The 21,500-nt window shown below is 31.9% G+C and overlaps 2 protein-coding genes across 3 annotated transcripts; one reads left to right on the plus strand and one right to left on the minus strand.

The window, feature by feature from the left end:
* Window positions 1-84: 84 nt before the first annotated feature.
* Window positions 85-1,310, plus strand: LOC106125801 (regulation of enolase protein 1-like). The gene is made up of 3 exons (XM_013323163.1): window positions 85-309; window positions 428-584; window positions 766-1,310. Exons 1-3 carry the CDS (start codon window positions 118-120, stop codon window positions 1,005-1,007), a joined length of 591 nt encoding a protein of 196 aa, XP_013178617.1. The 5' UTR covers window positions 85-117; the 3' UTR covers window positions 1,008-1,310.
* On the minus strand, window positions 1,150-20,089 carry LOC106125800 (uncharacterized). 2 transcript variants are annotated; one of them, XM_013323161.1, is made up of 6 exons: window positions 19,732-20,089; window positions 4,415-4,568; window positions 3,479-4,040; window positions 3,210-3,272; window positions 2,769-2,930; window positions 1,150-2,354 (listed from the first exon to the last, which is right to left on the minus strand). In XM_013323161.1, exons 1-6 carry the CDS (start codon window positions 19,925-19,927, stop codon window positions 2,235-2,237), a joined length of 1,257 nt encoding a protein of 418 aa, XP_013178615.1. In that variant the 5' UTR covers window positions 19,928-20,089; the 3' UTR covers window positions 1,150-2,234. The 2 variants fall into 2 exon arrangements, with proteins under 2 accessions (XP_013178615.1, XP_013178616.1); XM_013323162.1 differs by lacking the exon at window positions 19,732-20,089 and adding an exon at window positions 14,302-14,688.
* Window positions 20,090-21,500: the final 1,411 nt, after the last annotated feature.

The following is a 21,500-nucleotide window of genomic DNA, read 5'->3' on the forward strand; positions in this document are numbered from 1 at the left end:
AATTATAGCAACATACATACTTTGGAACACGTACATACTTTGGAATTTTGCCGTATCTATAAGCTATAAGTGTTGATAAGTTATTCTCAGATGTTTATTAACTAACCACGTTACACTATGTCTTTAACAAAATTTACCTGGAAAGATTTTTCCTGGTTGAATGAACCTAGAAAATGGAAAACAACCATTGATATCTTAGAAATCTCAACCAATTATGAGAGTGATTTTTGGCAAGAAACTTTTTACAATTTCCATCATAACACAGGACATTTATTTGGAATTAATGTTAAGGAAAATATTACAATGCAGGTAACATGTTATTTGTTTTGTGCGAAACAAGGCACTTAAATTAAACTTTCACGGACAAAGTAAAAAAGAATGAGAATAGTATTAGGGCAAACAAAAAACCGAAAATTAATTATTCCAGGTGTGCGTAGAAGCAAATTTCGAAGAGCTTTATGACCAAGCAGGTGTTATGATATATTCAGATGAAAAGCACTGGTTTAAAGCTGGTATAGAGTTCAATGACGGACAGCCAATGATCGCTAGTGTTCTAACTAACGAACTATCTGACTGGGCTACAGGTAACACTGCAGAGTTTTTAAAATATATTCCTTTGAAGAGCAGATTTGCTTACCAACGTAAGATAAGCGGTTCAATGTATTTTAGTCTCTGATTCAAAAGATCCACCAAAAAATCGAGACCAAATCGATTACCTATAACTTCTGCTGTACTTGTTAAATTCAAACATTGCATTTTTTCCAGGCATATTTACTGGCAACCCTGGGAAATTTTGGATGCGCATTACAAGAGTTGATCATGTTATTTGTGTGAAATATTCAGCGGATAAAATTGTATGGCATCTTTTACGTCTCTGTCCGTACCCTGAAGCTGATAAATATTTCATCGGAGTTTTCTCTTGTTCACCTAAGAGAGAAAACTTTAAAGTTACCTTTAGTGAGCTTGACTTTTCAGTACCACAAGAAGATATTCTCCATTCAAATTGAATTGTTTAGTCTGAACATAAATATAGTCCTACAATGCATAATACAAATGCCCGCCATGAGGCCGCCACAATCTCCGACGATGTTGGAACCTTCTTCATATGTTATGTAAAAATATTTTTTTCAGTTAGCAACAGACACACAGACTCGTATTTTTTTAAGAATTCGAACCGATAAAAGTTGACAGCTATTCATAGGACATTAGGGATGTGAATAAATCACAAAAGAGACTTTAAAAATTCCTTTTTTAACGATCAATTTTACTAAAATTGTATTCAGGTTAAATAAAAGTAACATTTTCATTAATTCATTTATTTCAAATAGACATATAATTTACAATGACATTATACCATTGACTATACTTCTAATAACGGAATGCATTATCTATATAAAACGGACATTTATAAATTTGGACGCCATTTTATATAAAAAAAAAAAACTAAACAAAATTCATCCGCCAAATTGTATGTATAACAAGAAATGAAACTTTTCAACTTATATTTAACACTTACATCAATGTACAAAATAAAAATGCATTTTTATCTTACTAAAACAATATTATAAGAGGTTTTTAGCCTTTAATTTGATTAATTAATTAACACATAATTTGATCGCAATTCTGATTTCACCCAAAGGACATAATATTTAAAAGAAACAAAGTTTTACATAACATGACGATTTAAACATAACTAAATACATACCAACCACTAACAAACAATGACGATATAGTATGGACCTCCAAATTCACAATAAAACTGTACTTCGTTAAATCAAAAACTTAAACATTAAATTATCACATTTCACTCCCCACATTCATACAAAATAACAAAGAAAACATTCATTTTATTATCTGTACAACATTTAATGAACCTTTTTTAAATTTGTTAATGTTGCCATGTCCACGAATTTCCAATCTCCTTATAATAGTTGATAAATTGAAGTGTATTTAAATAGTTTCAAAATTAAAGATATTCAAATAGAAATAATATCGGATGTATGTAATTGGACATTACAATAAATATTTAAATTTTTAATGTCATACCACCATTCATATTATAAACCTTACGACCCTGACAATAAGAATTACATTCCAACTTTCAAATTGATCCATATGTTATATATAATATGGTACCAACACAACGAAATATTGATAAAAAACCGTGAAACTGGCACGAGAGTTCATAAGTTTTTTTTATATGGTAACACTTTTGACATCTGTCAAACTGACGTTTACATGTTGCTGCACTGCGTCGTCTCGAACGTGTCTATGGGTTCCGATTTGACGGTGACCTGCACGGATTGCGCCGGCGGTGTTGCTTGACTAGGTTTTGATCTTTCCAAGTTGTACATCTGTAAAATATTTTTTTATTAGTGGAACTTATTATTATGTTTATTTTTGCAACATCACATATTTTTTAAACCGAACAATACATGAGTGTAAGCCGTTCTTAATTAGTCTTATCTTACTTCTTACTAATATTATAAATTCAAATGTTTGTATGGATGTTTGTTAGAAGGTATCTCCAAACAACTGCATGGATATCGCTGAAATTTGGCATAGCCTCCGAACATGGTCTGTAAGAACATGTAGGAAACTTAAGTATTTTTTTAATTCCGGACGGAGTCGTGGGCGACAGCTAGTCTATAATAATAATCACACGGACTTAGATGACACTCTCTTCAAACGTAAAGACCAAAGTTAGGTCTCTGCCATCAGTGGGTCTTGTTATTTGAAAGTTTAGACATTATTTTTAAATTACTTACCCTCATAAACATAGGTTTAGGCAGTTGTGATACACTTGTAGCCCTGTTTAATGTCTCATCGTACTCAGAGAGATGAGAGATCTCGACGGGAGCTACTTTCAGCTTGGGATACTGTTTCCTTGCGGTGGGTTCCTCTTCAGAGTCAGATGGAGGAGGACGAACCTGATGGTTATAAGTTAAGTAAAAATCTTTAACTGTCTTATTCAAGACTTGTTAATTTGACGTTAAGGGAAACTTAGTGTCGATTTTTTTACAGCTTAGCAACTCAGTGCAGTTTTAGTATAGAACTTGAGCAGTTGTAGTTAAAATTCTAGATTTTAGATTAAATAAAATAGTATTTATATAATTACATTTGTTTCTTACAACTTTAACATGCATTTTTAAAGCAAAATAATGAATTTTTAATAACAATAGAAAATAGTTTGATTTGACTGAAAATACCTTTCTAGGACGACCTGGTCCCCTCTTTTTGGGCGGCATCGGTAGAGGCGATGGAGAACGAGCCTGGACAGTAAAATAATTGTTACTTATAACTGTTAATAGAAATAAAAAATAGTAAAAAACGGAAATAAATTTGCTTTTAAATTTTCCCTTAAATTTGTTACCTTCGTAACAACACTAACTCACAATTCATAACGGATATCTATGGTTAATTATCGTAACGTAACTGGCTGTTTCGTTTACCATAGACAATAAAAAAATGAACTCACCCTTCGTTTCCTCACAGGTCTGCTGCCATCAGCAGAACGAGTGGTCATAGACAATTTAGGTTCAGACAATGCATTCTTAGGAGAGTTAACAGGTGTATCCAACACTTCCTCTTTGGCCAATATACCGCTAATACGGTTCTTAAAGAAGCTGTCTTCCGCCATTTTTAAAGCTTCGAAGCATTTATTCCCTTGTAAAGCGTATCTTATAATCTTTAAAACTTCAATGCGACACAAAAGACGGGTATCATCGTCCATCTTTTTAAAAAGAGGAAGTAAAGAATTCATAAAAAGTTTGTCATCGTCAAAATGATCGTCCGGAAGGATCGAATTCGCGTCAATTTTGATTTCTAGTGATGGGCTCTTTGCATTTTTTATGGTCGCCTGGTTGCATTTGTCTACTGTGTCCGGTTTTTCAGGCGGGTCCGGTTTCGTCTTGAGATCTAGAGGCTTGTCTATGGTCTCGTGTTTGATTCTCGGTATGACTTCATCCGGCGCCGGATGTTGCGGTGAATTTGATACTTCGGAGTAAGATTCGTATTTGTCTTGTGAATAGCGTGGCTTCCTGGAAAAAAAGAAGGATATTTAAATTTTAGAACGAATGTACAATTTTACGTAGTTATATTCATTGAGAGCTTTAGAAGCTCCGTGATTAAGCACTTGACTTGCAATCTGCAGGTCCGGGGTCGAATCATGTACCAATGTGATTTTCGATTTACATATGTACATTTATTTAACATTCTTACGGTGAAGGAAAACATCGTGATGCTGCACATATCTGAAGAAATTCAAAGATATGTGTGAAGTCAACCCCTTGAGTCAGTGTGGTTGACTATGGCCTAGTCAATCTTAACTTATAGTAGGCTCCAAACCCTGAGTTCATAGTAAGGTAATAAAATGTGGCAACCCTAACTCAGTCTAGTTGTACTGTGTACTGACCTGTTCTGTAGCGCGCGGTGCAGGAAGGACATCTGCTTGTGGTACTGGTAGCGTCGGCTTCCAGGCTGACACTGCTCTGGGGCGCATTTGCCCTGCCGGTACGACTTGGTATACGAGTCGCGGATAGACCGCCATCGTTTTTGCACCTCTTTACCTATAAATGTAAGAAAAACAAGAATTAAATAAGGAAAAAGTGAATACAATCAATAGAAAACGCAATAAAATCATTAATATAATATTAAAATTAGTCGTATTATAAAATACGAATGTTTGTATGGATGGATGTTTTATCGCGTGCCTCCAGAACGGTTAATCTGAATGAAATATGGAACATAGATAAATTACGCTTTCAAATATAGCTTAGGTTATCAAATTTTTTAAACAATACAGACGAAGTCGCTGGCTATAACAAGTTCACAATAAAAATTGATATTTTTTGTACTTATGTACACTAAAGGAAAATGACAGAAATTTGCAAGGACGCGTAAAATCGCTATTAAATCTAGTATAGAATGGTAAATACTCAAATTAATATTTAAAAAAAAAATCAATGAGAAGGACTTGTCTGTTCCGTCGTAAAAAATATAACTAGACCTAAAATAAGTTTTAGGATTATCCTTGGTAGTAATATAATTGTAGGTACATTAGTTCTTTCGAGATGTGAGGTCGTTCGGTCAAGTTGAAGGCCGATTGTTCAATAACAATGTATAGTCTTATTTCAATAAGTTACAGATTTTTAATCCATTATAACGTAACCGGAAAATTGGAAATAACATACTAATTTACAATTGACGTCACTCAATGAATAACGTCTTTGCGTACAATATAAAACTAAATCTTGTTAGCCATTTTACATATTCTGTAATTCCTTAACCTAAAACTTTATTTAGTCTATGCTATAAGTCAATAACACTTTTGTTTATTTAAAATAACAACATTAATCATTTGTATCTGTTGGATACAGATTATTTAAATATTTGATTCTTAAGTATTCAACTTATCATGTTAATTATCTGACAGTATTTCTTTATCGTAAATTAAAAGTATTGTAATTGCACGTCTGAATGACGGCCATGTTTTTTTCTGACATTCGGGTAATCGTAGACAATGTAACAGCGGTGTTTTGAAAAAAGTTGTTGTTTACAATTCCACAAAAAATATATGAGTTAAAGACTATGTTTTATTTAAAAAATTATTCTCCGACTGTGATTCCCACAATCTTTTTATTTTTACTATTTATTTATCTGAATGTTTAAGCGAATTACAAGCTTTATTTCTTATCTGTTATCAAAGATTATCTACAAGTGTCGACGTAAAACTATAAACATAACCAAAATGGATTTTGATTATTAATATTTTTGATTTTGTATTATTTGACGATGGAATAAAAGAAAAATTCCTTCAATATTGTAAAAAATTAAGTAATTTTATAATTAATTACTATCGTTTCATTTGACGTAATTTGTTAAGCTTAATTTTTTATATAGAGAACAAAAAAACACTATAAAATTTCTAATTCATCACTTAGAATTATATTTAATTTTAAAATTTAATTTCAAATGAATTCATATCTTTTTCAACAAAGTGTCAACAGATTGTGCTATAAATAAAATGCGCGCCAAACGCATGAATATCAAAATGGCCGACAGCCACTCCCGCCTTGTCACGAGAATCAGTTCATCGCGACAAACTCAATTTAATAGACATTGTAACTCTGTTGTAAACAAATCCTTTTAGGTACCAAAGAGGATTTAATTAAATTTTATTTATATATTTACATTTAATTGCAAAACACAATTTCGAATTTTAGTTTTATAAATTTATGTTACATATTTTTAATAATGTGTTGATACCAATGCTATTACTAATCACAAATTAATGCAAAAACAAGCAGTCATTATGATTAGTAAATGCCTATTAATAATAGCTTAATAATTAAAAAGTAATTTGGTAATAAACAGTTTAGAAAATGCTTCAATATTAAATCCAAGTAAAGTGTAACTCTTCAAACGTCACTCGATATAACGACAAATTCCTTAAACGACCGCTTTACTTTGGTTGCTTTACCTTCTATACAATCCACTCTATATAACGTCACGGTAATTCTTTTTAACATCAACAATAGGGAGTCGTTTTATAGTATGTTTTCTACGTCAAATAAGATAAGGAAAGTATAGTAAACTTATAATAAAAAAACAGTTGCTTTAGGGATCTCCCAAATACAAATTTATAAGAAGTATGACTCAATATTGGAAAAATAAAACATTGCGTAACCAACGCTTTTTTAAATACCTCTTTATTAATATTATAAGTTTTCTACGAACTCTATTCTCGGGAATTCGGGATAATTTAAATTATTACGTATTAATACAATCAATCAACAACACGCCCGTAACCCTGACGGGTAGGCAGAGACCACAGACTTCCATTTGTGGCGATATTTACACACTTCTTTTTTTGCCATCCATACATCTTACTAATATTATAAATGCAAATGTTTAGATGAATGGATGGATGTTTGTTTAAAAGTATCTCCGGAACTGCTTAACGAATCTCGCTGATATTTAGCATAGATATAGAAAATAGCCTGGAAGAACACATAGGCTACTAATTACTAACAACTAATTCACTTTTGTTTAATTTCCACGCGGACGGAGTCGCGGCAGACAGCTAGACTTGTGCTTTAACAAAGCTGATTTTCTAAAATTTACAACGATATGTAGGGTTGGCAGATAGCTATATTCATAATTTTATTTTATTCTATATTTATATATATAATTTCTCACATCAAAATATTAAATGTTCATTACATCACTGTTCGGAAATGAATGACAGGCGTTTTAATAGATATTTCGACAAATACTATTGTAGCATTGGCCGAACAGCGTATCGAATTTACGAATAAATTGCGACCAGTAATCTTCTATTACCGCGTACGGTTACGTAATTATTACTATAGTATTATTTACAGTGGTAATATTTGTTAGCTTTTATTCCCTAATAACTTTATATTCGACGTTCTCACGGCGAAGGATAACATTTTGATGCTGCACATATCTGAGAAGAAATTCAAAGATATGTGTGAATCAACTAACTTAGGGTAGGCTCCGAAACCCTCAGTGGAGACGTATAGTGAGATGATGATGAACTTTTCATTAATAAAATTAAATTAAAAAAGGTATATGACAGCTATAATATTATAATTTTCGATATATGATAGTTTATCAAGTTACTTTATTATTATATTATACTATTAATTGTCGCCTGCGACTCCGTCTGCGCGAAATTAAAAAAAAACATAATAACATGGGTTCTTCCAGACTATGTACAAATTTCATCGAGATCCATGTAGCTGTTTTGAAGGTAGATTCAAACAAACATCCATCCATCTATACATTCACATTTATAATATTAGTAAGATTTATCATATTTTTCTTCGTCAAATTGTAATCATTACAAATCTTTCAATCAATTTGTAACAGCTAATTATAACCTAAAATTTCACAACCAAAAGTTGCAAATAAGCTACAAACTATTGCATGAACTCGTACCTACGTTGTTCGGGAATTAAATCCTACGTAATACTTTCAAAAGGGCTTTCCATCCACGAGAGCAGGGTGGGAGGCAGACTACCCCTTCCATATTAACTCCCTACCACCCTTACCGCGAATTGCACCGGGCGTATTACTGCGTATTTTAGTACTGACGTCTACCTTCAACTAATTGGAATTCCTGGACTTTATCAATGTTGTTTTAATCTTACTAATATAATTCAGTGATTGTTTAGATGGACTGACGTTTGTTAGAATCTAGCTCCAGAACTAGCAATGGATCTCGTTGAAATTTGGCATAGATGTAGAACATAGTCAGGAAGAAAAAATAGGCTACTAATTAAGTTTGTTTCATCCCGCGCGGACGGAATCGCGTGCGACATCTAGTACAATTCTTTATTTAACATACTAATTATATATTAACATGGAATTGAATCGTCAAAATATTTATAAATATATAAAATATACTGTAATCAAAGTACTAAAAACATAACAATTCTCATCACGCATTCTTTTCAATTTAAAACAGACAATGTTTTTCCTTGACTGACATTAGGGTCATGTTTTTATGACGCTAAATAACTTTTTTTCAATGTTCAAGTTCAAATTAAATATTTGAAACTTTAAAATCTTAGTTTCAAAATGCATTTAATAGATTTTTTTTATATTATAAGGAGGCAAACGAGCGAGCGGCCACCTGAAATCGCTGAAATAGCGAAATGACCGTTGCCTATAGACATACGCAATTGCATATGCGTTGCCTACCTTTAATCGAAGGAGAAGGGGATGCTCAGAAAGAAAATATCTTCCCTTTTCATGCATCCTCTCATCCGGTAAATCCACTTCCACTTCCCATCCTTTCCTTATAAGAAAAAGGGTTGGAAGGGAAAGGGGACTAAATTAGGCCTCCGGGACGCACACTCATCAGACGAAACGCGGAATAGCTTCCACTTGACGCGTGTCTTCTGTGTGTTCGTGGTATTTCACCGGGCGACCCGGGCCAATTCGTGCGAAGATGTTAAAGCGGGCTCTACCACTGTAAAATTCAATAGATGGCGTTATTTCATCCATTAGAGTCTGTATTTGTGTTTTTTTTGTAGACTTTGACTGGGATTAATTAATAAATTTCTAAACACTTGAGTCTCCCACGAGTCAATAAAATCGATTCTAATCTTATTGAAATCGAATCTACAAAATCGATTCCAATCGAGTTATATTTCGATTCAGCAAAATCTTGTATCTTGAAATAGAAACTCGATGTTCGTGTTGAATTGCAAATTGAATTTAACTCGACTGATTGTTCTTTTATTGTTATAAATAGTTGTTTGTCAGATGACATAACCGTACCTTTATAATCTAAACTGTCGCTCGCGTCTCTGTCCGCACGGAATTAAAAAAAAAACAACATTATTAGTCTATGTATTTTTCTGACTATGGTCTATATTTATGCGAAATTTCATCACGATCCGATCAGCCATTCTGGAGATACCTTCAAGCAAACATCCATCCATCCATTTAAATATTCGCATTTATTTGAGTGTTCCATAAAAAGACGGCAAATATAGTCCTACTTTATCTGTTTTGGTTTGAGACGTTAGTTTTGTCAAAAAAATATGTAAAACGTACTTCGGCATAGAAAATTACCAAAGACAACACATAGACAAGTATCTCGTGATACTTTTTGTACTTTATAGTAGAGAACGAATGAGCAAATGTCATTTATGCCCACCGGGTCAATAACTTTATCGATGTATAGGAATCAAACTGAGACCCACAGATTGAGCGCCGGATGTTTATCCGCTGAGATGTTAAGTATAACAATAACATGAATATAATATAAAAAGCGTACCGAGAAATGGAACGTATAAAATAACTAAAACAAAGCTTTGTGCATGAAACGACATTTGTAAGAATTGGATATACAATAACTCTATATTGCTTATTTTAGCATTTCATAATTAAGACATAGATTAAAATCGCCTTGTTAATTTACTGATCTTACTAATATTATAAATACGAATGTTTGAATGGGTGGATGGATGTTTGTTTGAAGGAAATTTGGCATACATATAGAACATAATCTGTAAGAACTAGCTACTAATTACAAGGTTTTATTTTAATTCCGCGCGAACGGAATCGCGAGCGACCACTAGTAAATAAAAGAAACTAATAATTACATTACGAAAATCCATAAACTCGGATAATTAATTTGACAATTCATAAGTGATGGGTTAGGTTGATTAAAATCGGTTATGAATCTAACACATCACTATTCAAAATCGGTTTAACCGTTTAAGCTATATTTTACAATGAAATTGATTAACAAACACCTACGTACATAAAAATATCAATGGAAAATTACCCTCTTGTCAGACGGGGAAAGAAATATTACAGTTCAAGGCTCGAAGGCTCGGCTATTTTTATACCAATGGAATAATATGAAAATCGGCCAATTACAATTAATTCATGTATCAATCGACCCGAAAAGAAAATGTTTGGTTGTGTCAATAACCTATAAGTATAAAATTAAGCTATGATTAAATTACAGCTTAATATAAAAGCTAATACGCAACAAACGTAGCTACTAAAATAAAGAACGAAGGAAAACTTGATTTTTTTTATTACTTACCGAAAGTATGAACTTGGATATTACTTTTTGTTTGAACTAACCAAGAATAAACTACAAGTTTCTTCGCTCGAGTGCGTTTAAGACTAATAAATGGACGTTTAAACCTTAATAAAATAAGGATAGATTAATAAAGATTGACTCGGCCAAAGGTTAAAAGGAAAACGTTTTGCTGCGAACAAGCGATAGCATTACAAAAGGATATTTTTAGGTTACTAAATGTTAATTTTACAAGTAGGCTATCAATTATCTATTGAATTTTACGATTTCTAATTAAGTAATAATATAGTTATATTTTACAAATAAATAAAATCATATTTTTGGTTATATTTATAAAACTTCTAACCTACAAAAACAGGTCTCAATCAACCGATGTTTTTTTTTTATAAAAAAAGAACAAAGCATTCAACCTAAGCTGAAGTAAATCTTACCTTAATATTATCAAGTACAATAAAATGAGGTTGATATCGTATTTCAATAAAACCGAAGCATTTCATTATAATTGTTTTCTAAACGAGTTCCGAGTATTTCACTTTAACGGTTTTTATTATGATGCAATTTGCGGTACATCCCTAATGTAAACTGATAACGCCATCTAGCGATGAGTGGCGACATTAGAAAAGTAAAATTACTATGTAGAAAAGTAGTTATTCACCGGAATGTGTGCGTTGATCTTCTTATTTAAAAATAATTGTTGTCGTCACAATTTTACCAAGTAACAAAGAATGTTTGTTGAAATGAAGAATGTTTGTGTGAAAAAAATTCCAGAGGGGGTATCACATGGACATGCTTTACCCCCTTGGGGTAATAGTTCAGGGGGAATAAATGGACTAACTTATTTCTATTTAACAGTTTTTCTCAGAAGTCTTTTCATTATAAAACGTAGACATGGTATTTTAATACAGAACAAATTCCGAGCTTAGGTCTTTGTATAAATATTTGAAAACATTAATTAGCCTTATAGAAAGCTAATTTAATTTGCTTTGTATTAAAATTTCGTCTTAATTAAAATCAGTGAATTTTTAAACAAGCCATACCGATTTGCACACAAAATAAACTTCCACGTTTTGTTACTAATTTTTAGTTAACTTTCTTTGCACTATAACCACTTTAATACTATTATAGTAATTTTATTTTATGTTAATAAATAGGTGATAACATGTTTTTCACCATTATTTCCACAGCGGAAACAAGGTTACATTAAAAATATATTAAAATCGATCCACCAGGAAAGAACTACAAGGTAATATCTCTATGGCCTTTACCCCTACGGAGGGTCGAAACAGTATGTACTTTCCATATCTCTATGGCCTAATCCCATTTAAAATGTTCGTCTGTATGTCCGCAAATCATTCTTTGTTCCGAGGAATCTCCGAAGCGGCTAGACCGATATTGACGTACTTATTACTGGTAGCTGACGTAACTTGGGTTATTTTTTTCTATCAACGACAAATCATAGACAAATTATTACCTTCTGCTTCCTTAACTCTAAATAAGTTCGATGAAAAAGAACGATAGGTAATTTAAAATTAAAATCGTTATGAAAGTATGTTTAATGAAAACATTCAATTAGATATTATTTATTATAAATTCAATTTCCACATTCTTTGCGTTTTAATGCATTATGCGTTATGAATAACAAATGAATAGACAAAACTATTACGCTATCAACACACATTAGGTTTTACACTTAGGTTTCGACCTCGCAGCTATGGAGCAGTTCCAAAACGCCTTTCGAAATTAAAAAAAAAGACTAGCAAAAGCTAACGTCTTTGACCTGCATTAGTTATAGATCACCTTAAAACTTTTATAAACCTTTATTATTGAGGGTTTCCACTGTCTATTGACATGTATGAAAACATATCCTCATCCGTCTTATTCTCTAACAAAAACAAAGACTATGTTGTACAATGTTACTATTATGGAATTTTTACGATTAACTTAAAGAGAACATACGTACGTATTTGGATTATTCACGTCCATTCTCTTTATAGATTAAAAGAGGCTTTGTTTCAAGAAAATCTACTAAAACAAGAAAGCTATCATAAGAGTTCTTGGAACTTTTTCAAGCAAAAAAAAAATAGATTTTACGTACGTATTAATTACTTTAAAATTAAAGTATTTAGTGTAAACAAAATGTGTCTAAACCTAAAGTTAGATTAATTTTTCACTAAATGATTACGCGCACACGACTCACCTTTTGACCAGTCATTTCATATTTCCAATATGACAGTCGCCACTACAAAATGACGGCCACGAGCACTCAGTGAAAAAAGGCGCTTAGACGCCATTTTGAAAAGCGACGCAACTCGCGGCTGGATAATAGTATTAGTTTCGCTTTTAAATTTAATAGATACAATGAAACTATTAATAACAATGTAAATAAAATGTTTTCTAACAACACTTGTAAGTATAAAAATTTATAATTACCAAATGCCAACAAACAGGAAATTATATTATATCTTTTATATTTTTTTACTGTTTTTAAACGAAAATTGTTTACTTCAAAGCATTTTGGTTTTTAATTTATATTTATATCAAACTGTAAAAATATTACTCTTTATTTTGAGGAAAATGTTTTTAAAAAAGATAAACTACGTTCCTTCTTGAGTTTCAAGGAATAATTGATTTAATTAAATACAGTCGCAAATTTTAATAACGTTTTATCAATTATGCACTGTAATTGCAAGAAAATAAGATTAAAAATTCAAATTTATTTTACTTTTAGTAATGGCAATACACGTCGACAAAAGAGAAAAAAATAACTGGCAGTTTGGATACACTCAACGTATTTTATTTTCATATTTTAGTATGTAAAAATATATATTTTACTTTTAGACTATTCAACAAATCAACAATCATTAACAAATGTGGTGATTTCGCAATGTACTTAGCAAACATTTTATAAATAAACCACGAAGCGAGCTAAAATACGTACACTAATAACGAAATATCTTTATAACCAAAAAGTCGGACAACGTAATCTGTACCTTAACTTTAACTCTGTAGAGTATAAATTAAAAATAAACTCATCAATTTATCTGGTTCTTAATAAATTGTAATTTTCATTACTTGTTTACGGCGATTATATTATGCAGGACAATTTACGTAACAAATAAATCGTCAAAAACTTAAAATAACAGGAAATTTTATCTCTTAAATTACATTATAATAATAATAATAATATACATTTAAATAGTAAATGTACATATTATTACTAGAAATATAATTAAACTGTATAAATTTAATAAAATACGAATATTAATAAAATGTATTAATTATTAACCAGTCTCGTTGTAGTCATGTTCGTTTTTACCGAAGACCTTGAAGTGTTGATATCGCCTAATTTAAAGTCATGGTGGAAAATAAACGATGAAACCTAATAATTGTCACAAAAATAGCTACAAACACGTTATATAATTTAATAATTGTATATTTTATGTTTGTACAAATTAGCTCGAAAATAAAGAGAGAAAAAAACGACCTCTACAGAGGTGGATTCAAATGGCATTGAAAAGCAAGACGTTATTTAAAAATAATAATTAAATTGTAAACGTAAATTACTATTATAGTAATTTTAATTATTCTTTATGTAATAAAATAAAACAAAAAACATATCTTGTAAAATTATTTTTATGTTAATTTTAATGTAACAAAAAAAACTTTAATGTTAATTAGCAATACTAATATAAACGTAAGTAGATACCTACCCATTTTCGTGCCGAATTTGTTACACGACATCACGGCACTTTATTTGACACAAAAATCCGTCCACGTTATCACAGAAACGTTTATTTATTGTTTCAACAAACAAAAGATATCTGTTTTATAAATTCTTAATGCCTTCGACAATAGGTTCGATGTTTAAAAACCGCAAACATGACACGGCCGATTAAATATCGCGTTAACTATTTAAAAAAAAATATTTAAAAAAAAACAAATTTCAATTTAAAAACGTTAAACTGTCATTTGTATTTTGAATAGAATGTTTTAAATTTCGAACAATAAATGAACGCGTTCGGATATTCACACTAGCACGGCTGCGATGACACGACCGTTCGCCAGGAGAACACTTCCCCAATGGATACGCCGACGCGTAGTCGCTCGCACCGACTCAAACTAGTCTCGCTCAAGCCGATGAGGTTTCGCTCTTGCATTCAATACGCTGCATTTCAAGCAAATGTTTTGTTGCTTTAAATAACTAACTACAATTTAGTAGAGCATACCATGTTTGAAAAACAGAACTAAATTACCAATTACGAACAGAAAACCTTACATGTTAAATATTAAAAATCTTATTTAAAAAAAAGAATGTCTATAAATTTTAAACATATTAGTCGCTCACGTAACAATGATCATGTTATGAGCCGGCCATTTTATCGTGCATGAACGATCTTTTATTAGATATAGCCCATCTTTTCAAAGACTCTACTAACACCTGTAATAAAAGTAAATTAAGATTTTCTATTGAAATTATTTACGTTAAATACATTTTACAATAAATTAAATTCTATGACTTAGGTATATTGATCATCAAACCGATTTTATGAACTTTTAACTAAGTCTCGGCTATTTCTTAATTTTTCTTATTCATATATCGCAAACATTTATCCAGTTACTGGCTTAATACGTTTAATATCGCCCTTCTTTAGTATGTCACCAATCTGGTCGATATATGTTCGCCAAGGACGACCCTGTAGACCACTCACTTTTAAATAAAATTTTCTCTTTAAAGGTTTTTCTAACTGACAATATGATTTTTCATACATTTTACATTTGTAAAGTAAATTTTAAGGAATATTTATAACTATTTCATGGTAACAGAGATGAGGAATTAAAGCATATATCGAATAGGATTCTTAGATAAATGCCTCATTAGACATGTAGAGTAAATAGACATTGTTACAACTGTTCATAGAAGAAAAGAAAAACGAGGAAAGTATACAAAAGAGGATTCAGTTTCATTTAATAATTATAGAGATGAAATACTTTATCTCTACATTCATTGGTCTCATTCTTCAGGAACGATATTAAGTACTAATACTCACTGTTTGTCGCAAGTAATACGTAAAATTATAAACTTCACTAACACAATTAAATTTTCTAGTATGAAATAATAGTTAAAAGAGTACTTTGCCACGTTAATTGCTTAAAACGGGTTGTTATTTACATAAATTGTTAATTACAACAAAGTTAATTGTTTAGAATCATACGCTATTTATTTATTTGTTGAACATTTAATATACATAGAGATAAAATTATAGACATGCTGTGATAGGTCTTTGAATGTTTTATGTCGACGAATCAAAGCTAAATGGAGTTTAAAAAATAACTTTTCCTGGATATCGACGTCATCACTTAAATGGCGTTATTCTCATGGATTTTAGTAAGTGTAGTAATTAAAAGAATTCATATTTGTATAGTCTCAATAGAACATTTAAGTGTGATGTAAGTAATTATCTAATCTTGGTCTTACGAATGTACCAAATTCGATATAACTATTTTTTGCCTTATTTAATAAGTAGTTAAGGTTCTTCAATATCATTATCAACATCATTCTAAAGATATTATATAGGCTAATTACAATGCTAATCGTATTAAAACTTATTAAGTATAAATTAATTAGGGAACTATCAAATATTATTGATTTAAATCGACAATTAATTACTAAAAGATACACGTGGACACAACTTTAAATTGTTCTAATTACATACAACATTTTAGTAAGTAAATCCATCCGTACATTTCTTAAAAAACAAATAAACGCGTTCGAAAACCAAGATAAGATTTTTCGTGGCGTCGCATCATGGGACGGCAACGGCATTCGCGTCAGCGCCGAGCGTTCGGATACACGTCGCGTAATCTGAACGCAACTAAATATGTAACTGGCTGTATGACTCAGCGGATATGATTTTTTGAACGTTGACCGCTTTTTAATTTAAAAAAAAAACTTGTCCTATAGCAATTATAACATGAAAATGCCCTTTGTAGCCTAATTCAAATGTTCGCTTTTAGTAAGTAAAAAATAGTAATTGTTATAATAAACAAAAATGTCATAAGAAATTTCATTATTGCAGACCTTTTATATTTATGTTATAAGAAATTGACTCAACTACGCGTCTGATAAAGAAATTGAACAGACGCAATTAGCAAGGATTAAAGCTATAAATACTCTAATATTTACTAAAGCACAATCTTAAAATTCAATATTATTGTTGCATTGACATATTTATGGTATTTCGCAACATTATTTATCTTATAATACGAGTACTAAGTTAACAAAACACTATTTGACCTTTATTATAAGTACAAGACTCAAACTATGAATATACCTTTTACGATTCTCACAATAGTCACTTTCTTTTTTAGAAAAAGCATTTAAAAATCGCACGTAATTTTTTCGGTTTTAATATTAATCCTTATTCAAATAATATAATTTAATCTTACTAATATAATAAATGGGAATGTTTAGATGAATGGTTGGATGTTTGTTTGAAGGAATCTCCGCAAGGACTGACCGGATTTTCATGAACCGAGTCGCGGGCGACTGCTAATGGAGAATAAATTTGCATTAACAATTTAAAATTATGACAAATAGTTTAGAAAATATCACTATTACAAACAATATGATCGTTATAAAAATCAGCTCGCGAGCCCGGCGTGGGCGTACCTATACAACGATTTAACTACTTAGTAGACATGACATTAACGGAAAGTGTATATGACAGAAAAAATATAATATTTATATCCTTTACCACTCGAGCGAAGCCACGGTGACTAGCTTGTTTAATATTAAAGGTAACCATTATTTCAGAGTCATAATATAATTGCGACGTAGCAGATAATTTGCAATTAACAAAATAATAACATAAGAATATGGATGGTAATAATTTAAGATAGCTTTAGCGTAAGACACCCTTAAAATTCCAAACACCTACGGCTTCCTTGTAGGGCATATATATAAAATAAAAAAAGGTAAAGCGTTCTACTGTACATTTTTAATATATGTACATAAATTAAAAATGGCGTACTTATTATTAATTTTTATACATTCTACTCTTAGCTACTTCTACTCTATGATCTGCTTCCACATCACCATAGTCGAGTAATCGTTAAAAAAATATTTTCCATGAAGGTTAAAGCGATATAGTTTAAGCCACGACAAAGTTTCAAAAACAGTGACATACTTGGACTTATTATTTAAAAACCTTTGATTAAAAAAAAAACAAAAAGGTAATTGAAACAATAAACAAGTTCATTACATTTCGATAAGGCACGACGCGGCCATTTTGTGCGTATGTCGCTACGTTGATTTTCTAATCAATTTAATAAATATAATCTATACGATTTTGTAACAAACGAAAACGTTACAAATGATAAAAATGTACAAACTTTATACTTTCAGAAGATTTTAGCGACAACTTTCAAATATACATTATTCAACCTGAAAACAAATTTTGATGACCATCGATGTTTTTATAAGTGTTACTCGTCATACAGATGGTATTAAAACTGCAATGTATTGTATAGAAATAAGTTAAGTCGCTGTTACTACGTAACAAAGAATAAGCGGGCGGGAGACGGCCCCTTGCGTCGATTGAGTCACGAACTCCGCACTATTCTACCACTGCATTCTTCAACGATAATTTAGTTTGCGGCATTAAATGTACATTGCTCGTTTATAACAACTACATAAATATTTGCGTAGAGTTAAAAGAGTAATGTATTGAATGGATTGCGACTTCTTTGCGTGGTTGGTATCGAGCGCATGATAGAAAAATGGACACGTCGTTGGCTCGATGGTTCGAGTTTTTTGTTTTAAAAGTCTTCTGTTGCTTTGATATGAAAATATTCGATGATGATATTATTTCCCACAAATTGTATAAGTTTAAACCTTCGGTTGATTCACCATTAAAATTAATAATTTAGATTTAATCATGAATGACGCACGAAGATCAATTCAGATGCGCGCCAAAAATGTAATTGCGTAACTTTTACAGTTTATCCAAAAAAGTAACAATAACGTAAAGAAAGTAAATTTAATGAATATATCATTATTACTTATGACATTTCCTTTTTCCGTTACTTGACTACGTAATTTAAAATTTACTCTCAAATTGGTGGTTGTGGCTGTAAATTTTTCCATAGACAAAAAAGACAAAAAGAATAAATCTGTCCTTGAACAAAAATATTTCAAATTATAGTTACGTATTGCTACGCTAATTACAAATTTGATCTTTTTTTGAGGGTTACAAATCATCTATATATTTTTTATTCACAATATTGTAACGCTTCGAAATTGTTTTTCAACGTCGACGGACCTGTGCGTTCGAATCGTATGAAGTTTTAGTGCTGAGTGCGGACGTGACTTGCTGCAAGGTGAAGGTTTTCCTTCGGAAATTATCGGAAATATTATCCCGTGATGGTTCATCATTGATTTTTAATAATATTCAAGTAATGACGTACTTTTATTATTTAATGATTATTTTAATGATAAAACTTTTTTTTTCGCATTAAAAGTTCCAATTATATCGGAGTAGTTTTCGGGCGTGAATGTGACAGATAGAGTTATTTTGCAATTATAATATTATTGAAGAAATAAGGATGAGATGTATTTTTATGACGCAATCGGGGACTACAAAGCCCTGCAAAAGTTATAGTAATTTTAAATTGGACGATTCCAATGCTTTATTTTTAATTTACCATCCAACCTCACGCCACAATACCTCTCGATGATAAATAAAGTAGGTACGCATCGTCTACCATATTGTTACATTATATAGTTTCGTATATACCACTCGTTATCGGCTGATTAATGGCGTCGCACCTCGCTCATATAATAACCGGCATAATGAAATACATACAATGAATAAAGCGATTAAAAACTTTTTTAAAATACCAAGGAACCCATAAAAATACTGGTCAACAATAATTTATCATATTCTTTAGGAAAAAAAATAATATCACGTGCGTACTTCAAACTAGTCATATTTTGAATTTCGAAAGACGTCTGAACAAAGAGTACGCAAGTCGTCCGCGAGCGCGACAATTGCAATCCGACCGGTTGTGGAGCGCGGTGCGTCCGCAGGCGGGCCGTGCGGCGCGCCGACGTCCGCAAGTGTACGGGTAGCGTAACATACCGGCCGCCAGCCTCTCTGCCTGCCCCAACGCACGCCACTCCGGCACCACGCTATCGCACACCTCGTCCCAGCAACGAGCCTTCTCCGCTCTATCGCCATAGTCTGAATGGTTCGTATCGAATAGGCATGGTCTCTTCTCCACTTCGGTCACGATCAGGAAACTTTTGATCCCGTCGTTGTCCTTTGGGCGAACCATTGTGCGTTCAAAAAAATAAAATTAAAAAGTTTTGAATATTTGAATTTGGAACGCGGCGTTCGCGTTCGGTTACGGGGTTGTTTTGGAAGTGCGTACAGTTGTGTCGCGGGTGCGGCACGCGACGGCAGCACGTCTGAATGCCCGCGTGAAACTGGCGGGCCGAGTCGAGTCGGGCCGGAGCGTGCGCGCAACGGGCAACATGGCCGCTGGCGGCGGGGAAACGTATAGGTGCGAACGTTCGGCTGAGGTCGTTGTGATATCGCCTTCCTCGACGCTAATAAATAAATAAGATGCATACGAAACATCCTATACGGCTCGGTCAGTAAATATGCTCTCTTTGCAATTTAAACGACAAATTGAATACGTGTTGCAAATTACACTGCAACTTTGAATGGGACACAAAATGGGGTCGAAAGCGAGAAGTCTGTCGCGTAACAATCAAACAGTGAAGACGACAGTTGAGCGTGCGTAATCAAAGAACTGATTTGATGCAATTTTGAACGGTTTAGGTATCCAAGAAAGTAGGAGCTAGATAAAATTATACATTTAGTAATCTAGGAATACACAGTTTCAGAGTTAGCTAAACGCTAGTAGCTCAATAGTTGCAAAGTTTGCAATCCACTTACGGATACAATTTACAAGTTTATCGAATATTTATTAACAAATTTATTTGAAGAGTATATCTTACAAAGGTAAAAAAAAAACCGTTTTTGGGAATTTACAGTAATTTTAGTTGGATTCTTTTAAACGCTGCTAAAGTTATCGGTAATAAGAACTCATAAAAATTATTACAAATTAATATTCTGGATCCTCGTAACTGTTTGAAAAGGTAGTTTTTAGCGGTGGCAACTGGATACCTAAGTAGCGCAAACTCCAAACTAAAACAAGTGATAGTATCCAAGTTTGCAGATACCTATGGGTCACTTCGCCATTTAAGCGAAATGTTGCTTGCTTGTTTGCTTAAACTATAAGAAAATCTAGAGTAAATATTCTTTCTTAGTTTAATTTGAATGAGATGCAAAAGGTCCAACTTTTTCTTTTTGATATACGTCGTTTTGATTCAACGTCGAATAAATAAACGGAGTAGCGTCCGATTCCATAAATAACAAGCATTACTGTTTTAAAATTTTCTTTTTATTTAGGAAAAATGATATTATATGAAATAGAAATTTTGTAAGAGGAAGCAAATGTTTTATGAAAAAATTTAAAAAGTGTTTTCCAACAATTTTTGATTCAAAGGTGAAATCAACCCGCATTGGGTCAGCGTGGTTGACTATGGCCTAGTCACTCCTAACTTAGGGTAGGATCCGAACCCCTCGGCGACGTATAGCTGATGAGTGTAATCGGCAGTTTGTCTATGGTTGTGTTGTTCTGACGTCATTTTATTCAGAGTTAAATACTGTAAACATTCGCAATGATGACGGTGATTAACCGGATTTAGTAATCAAAATTGTTGCTTCAAAAAAAACAATTTCTGGTTTCAAAAATATCAAGGGCAATAACTTTGTAGTAAATAAGTTGCTTTATGTAAATTACATAAAAAAACATTCACAATAAGTAGAAAGCTTGCAGG

The sequence above is a fragment of the Papilio xuthus genome, unplaced genomic scaffold (assembly GCF_000836235.2).
Source record: "Papilio xuthus unplaced genomic scaffold, Pxut_1.1 DF825783.1, whole genome shotgun sequence".
NCBI lineage: Eukaryota > Metazoa > Arthropoda > Insecta > Lepidoptera > Papilionidae > Papilio > Papilio xuthus.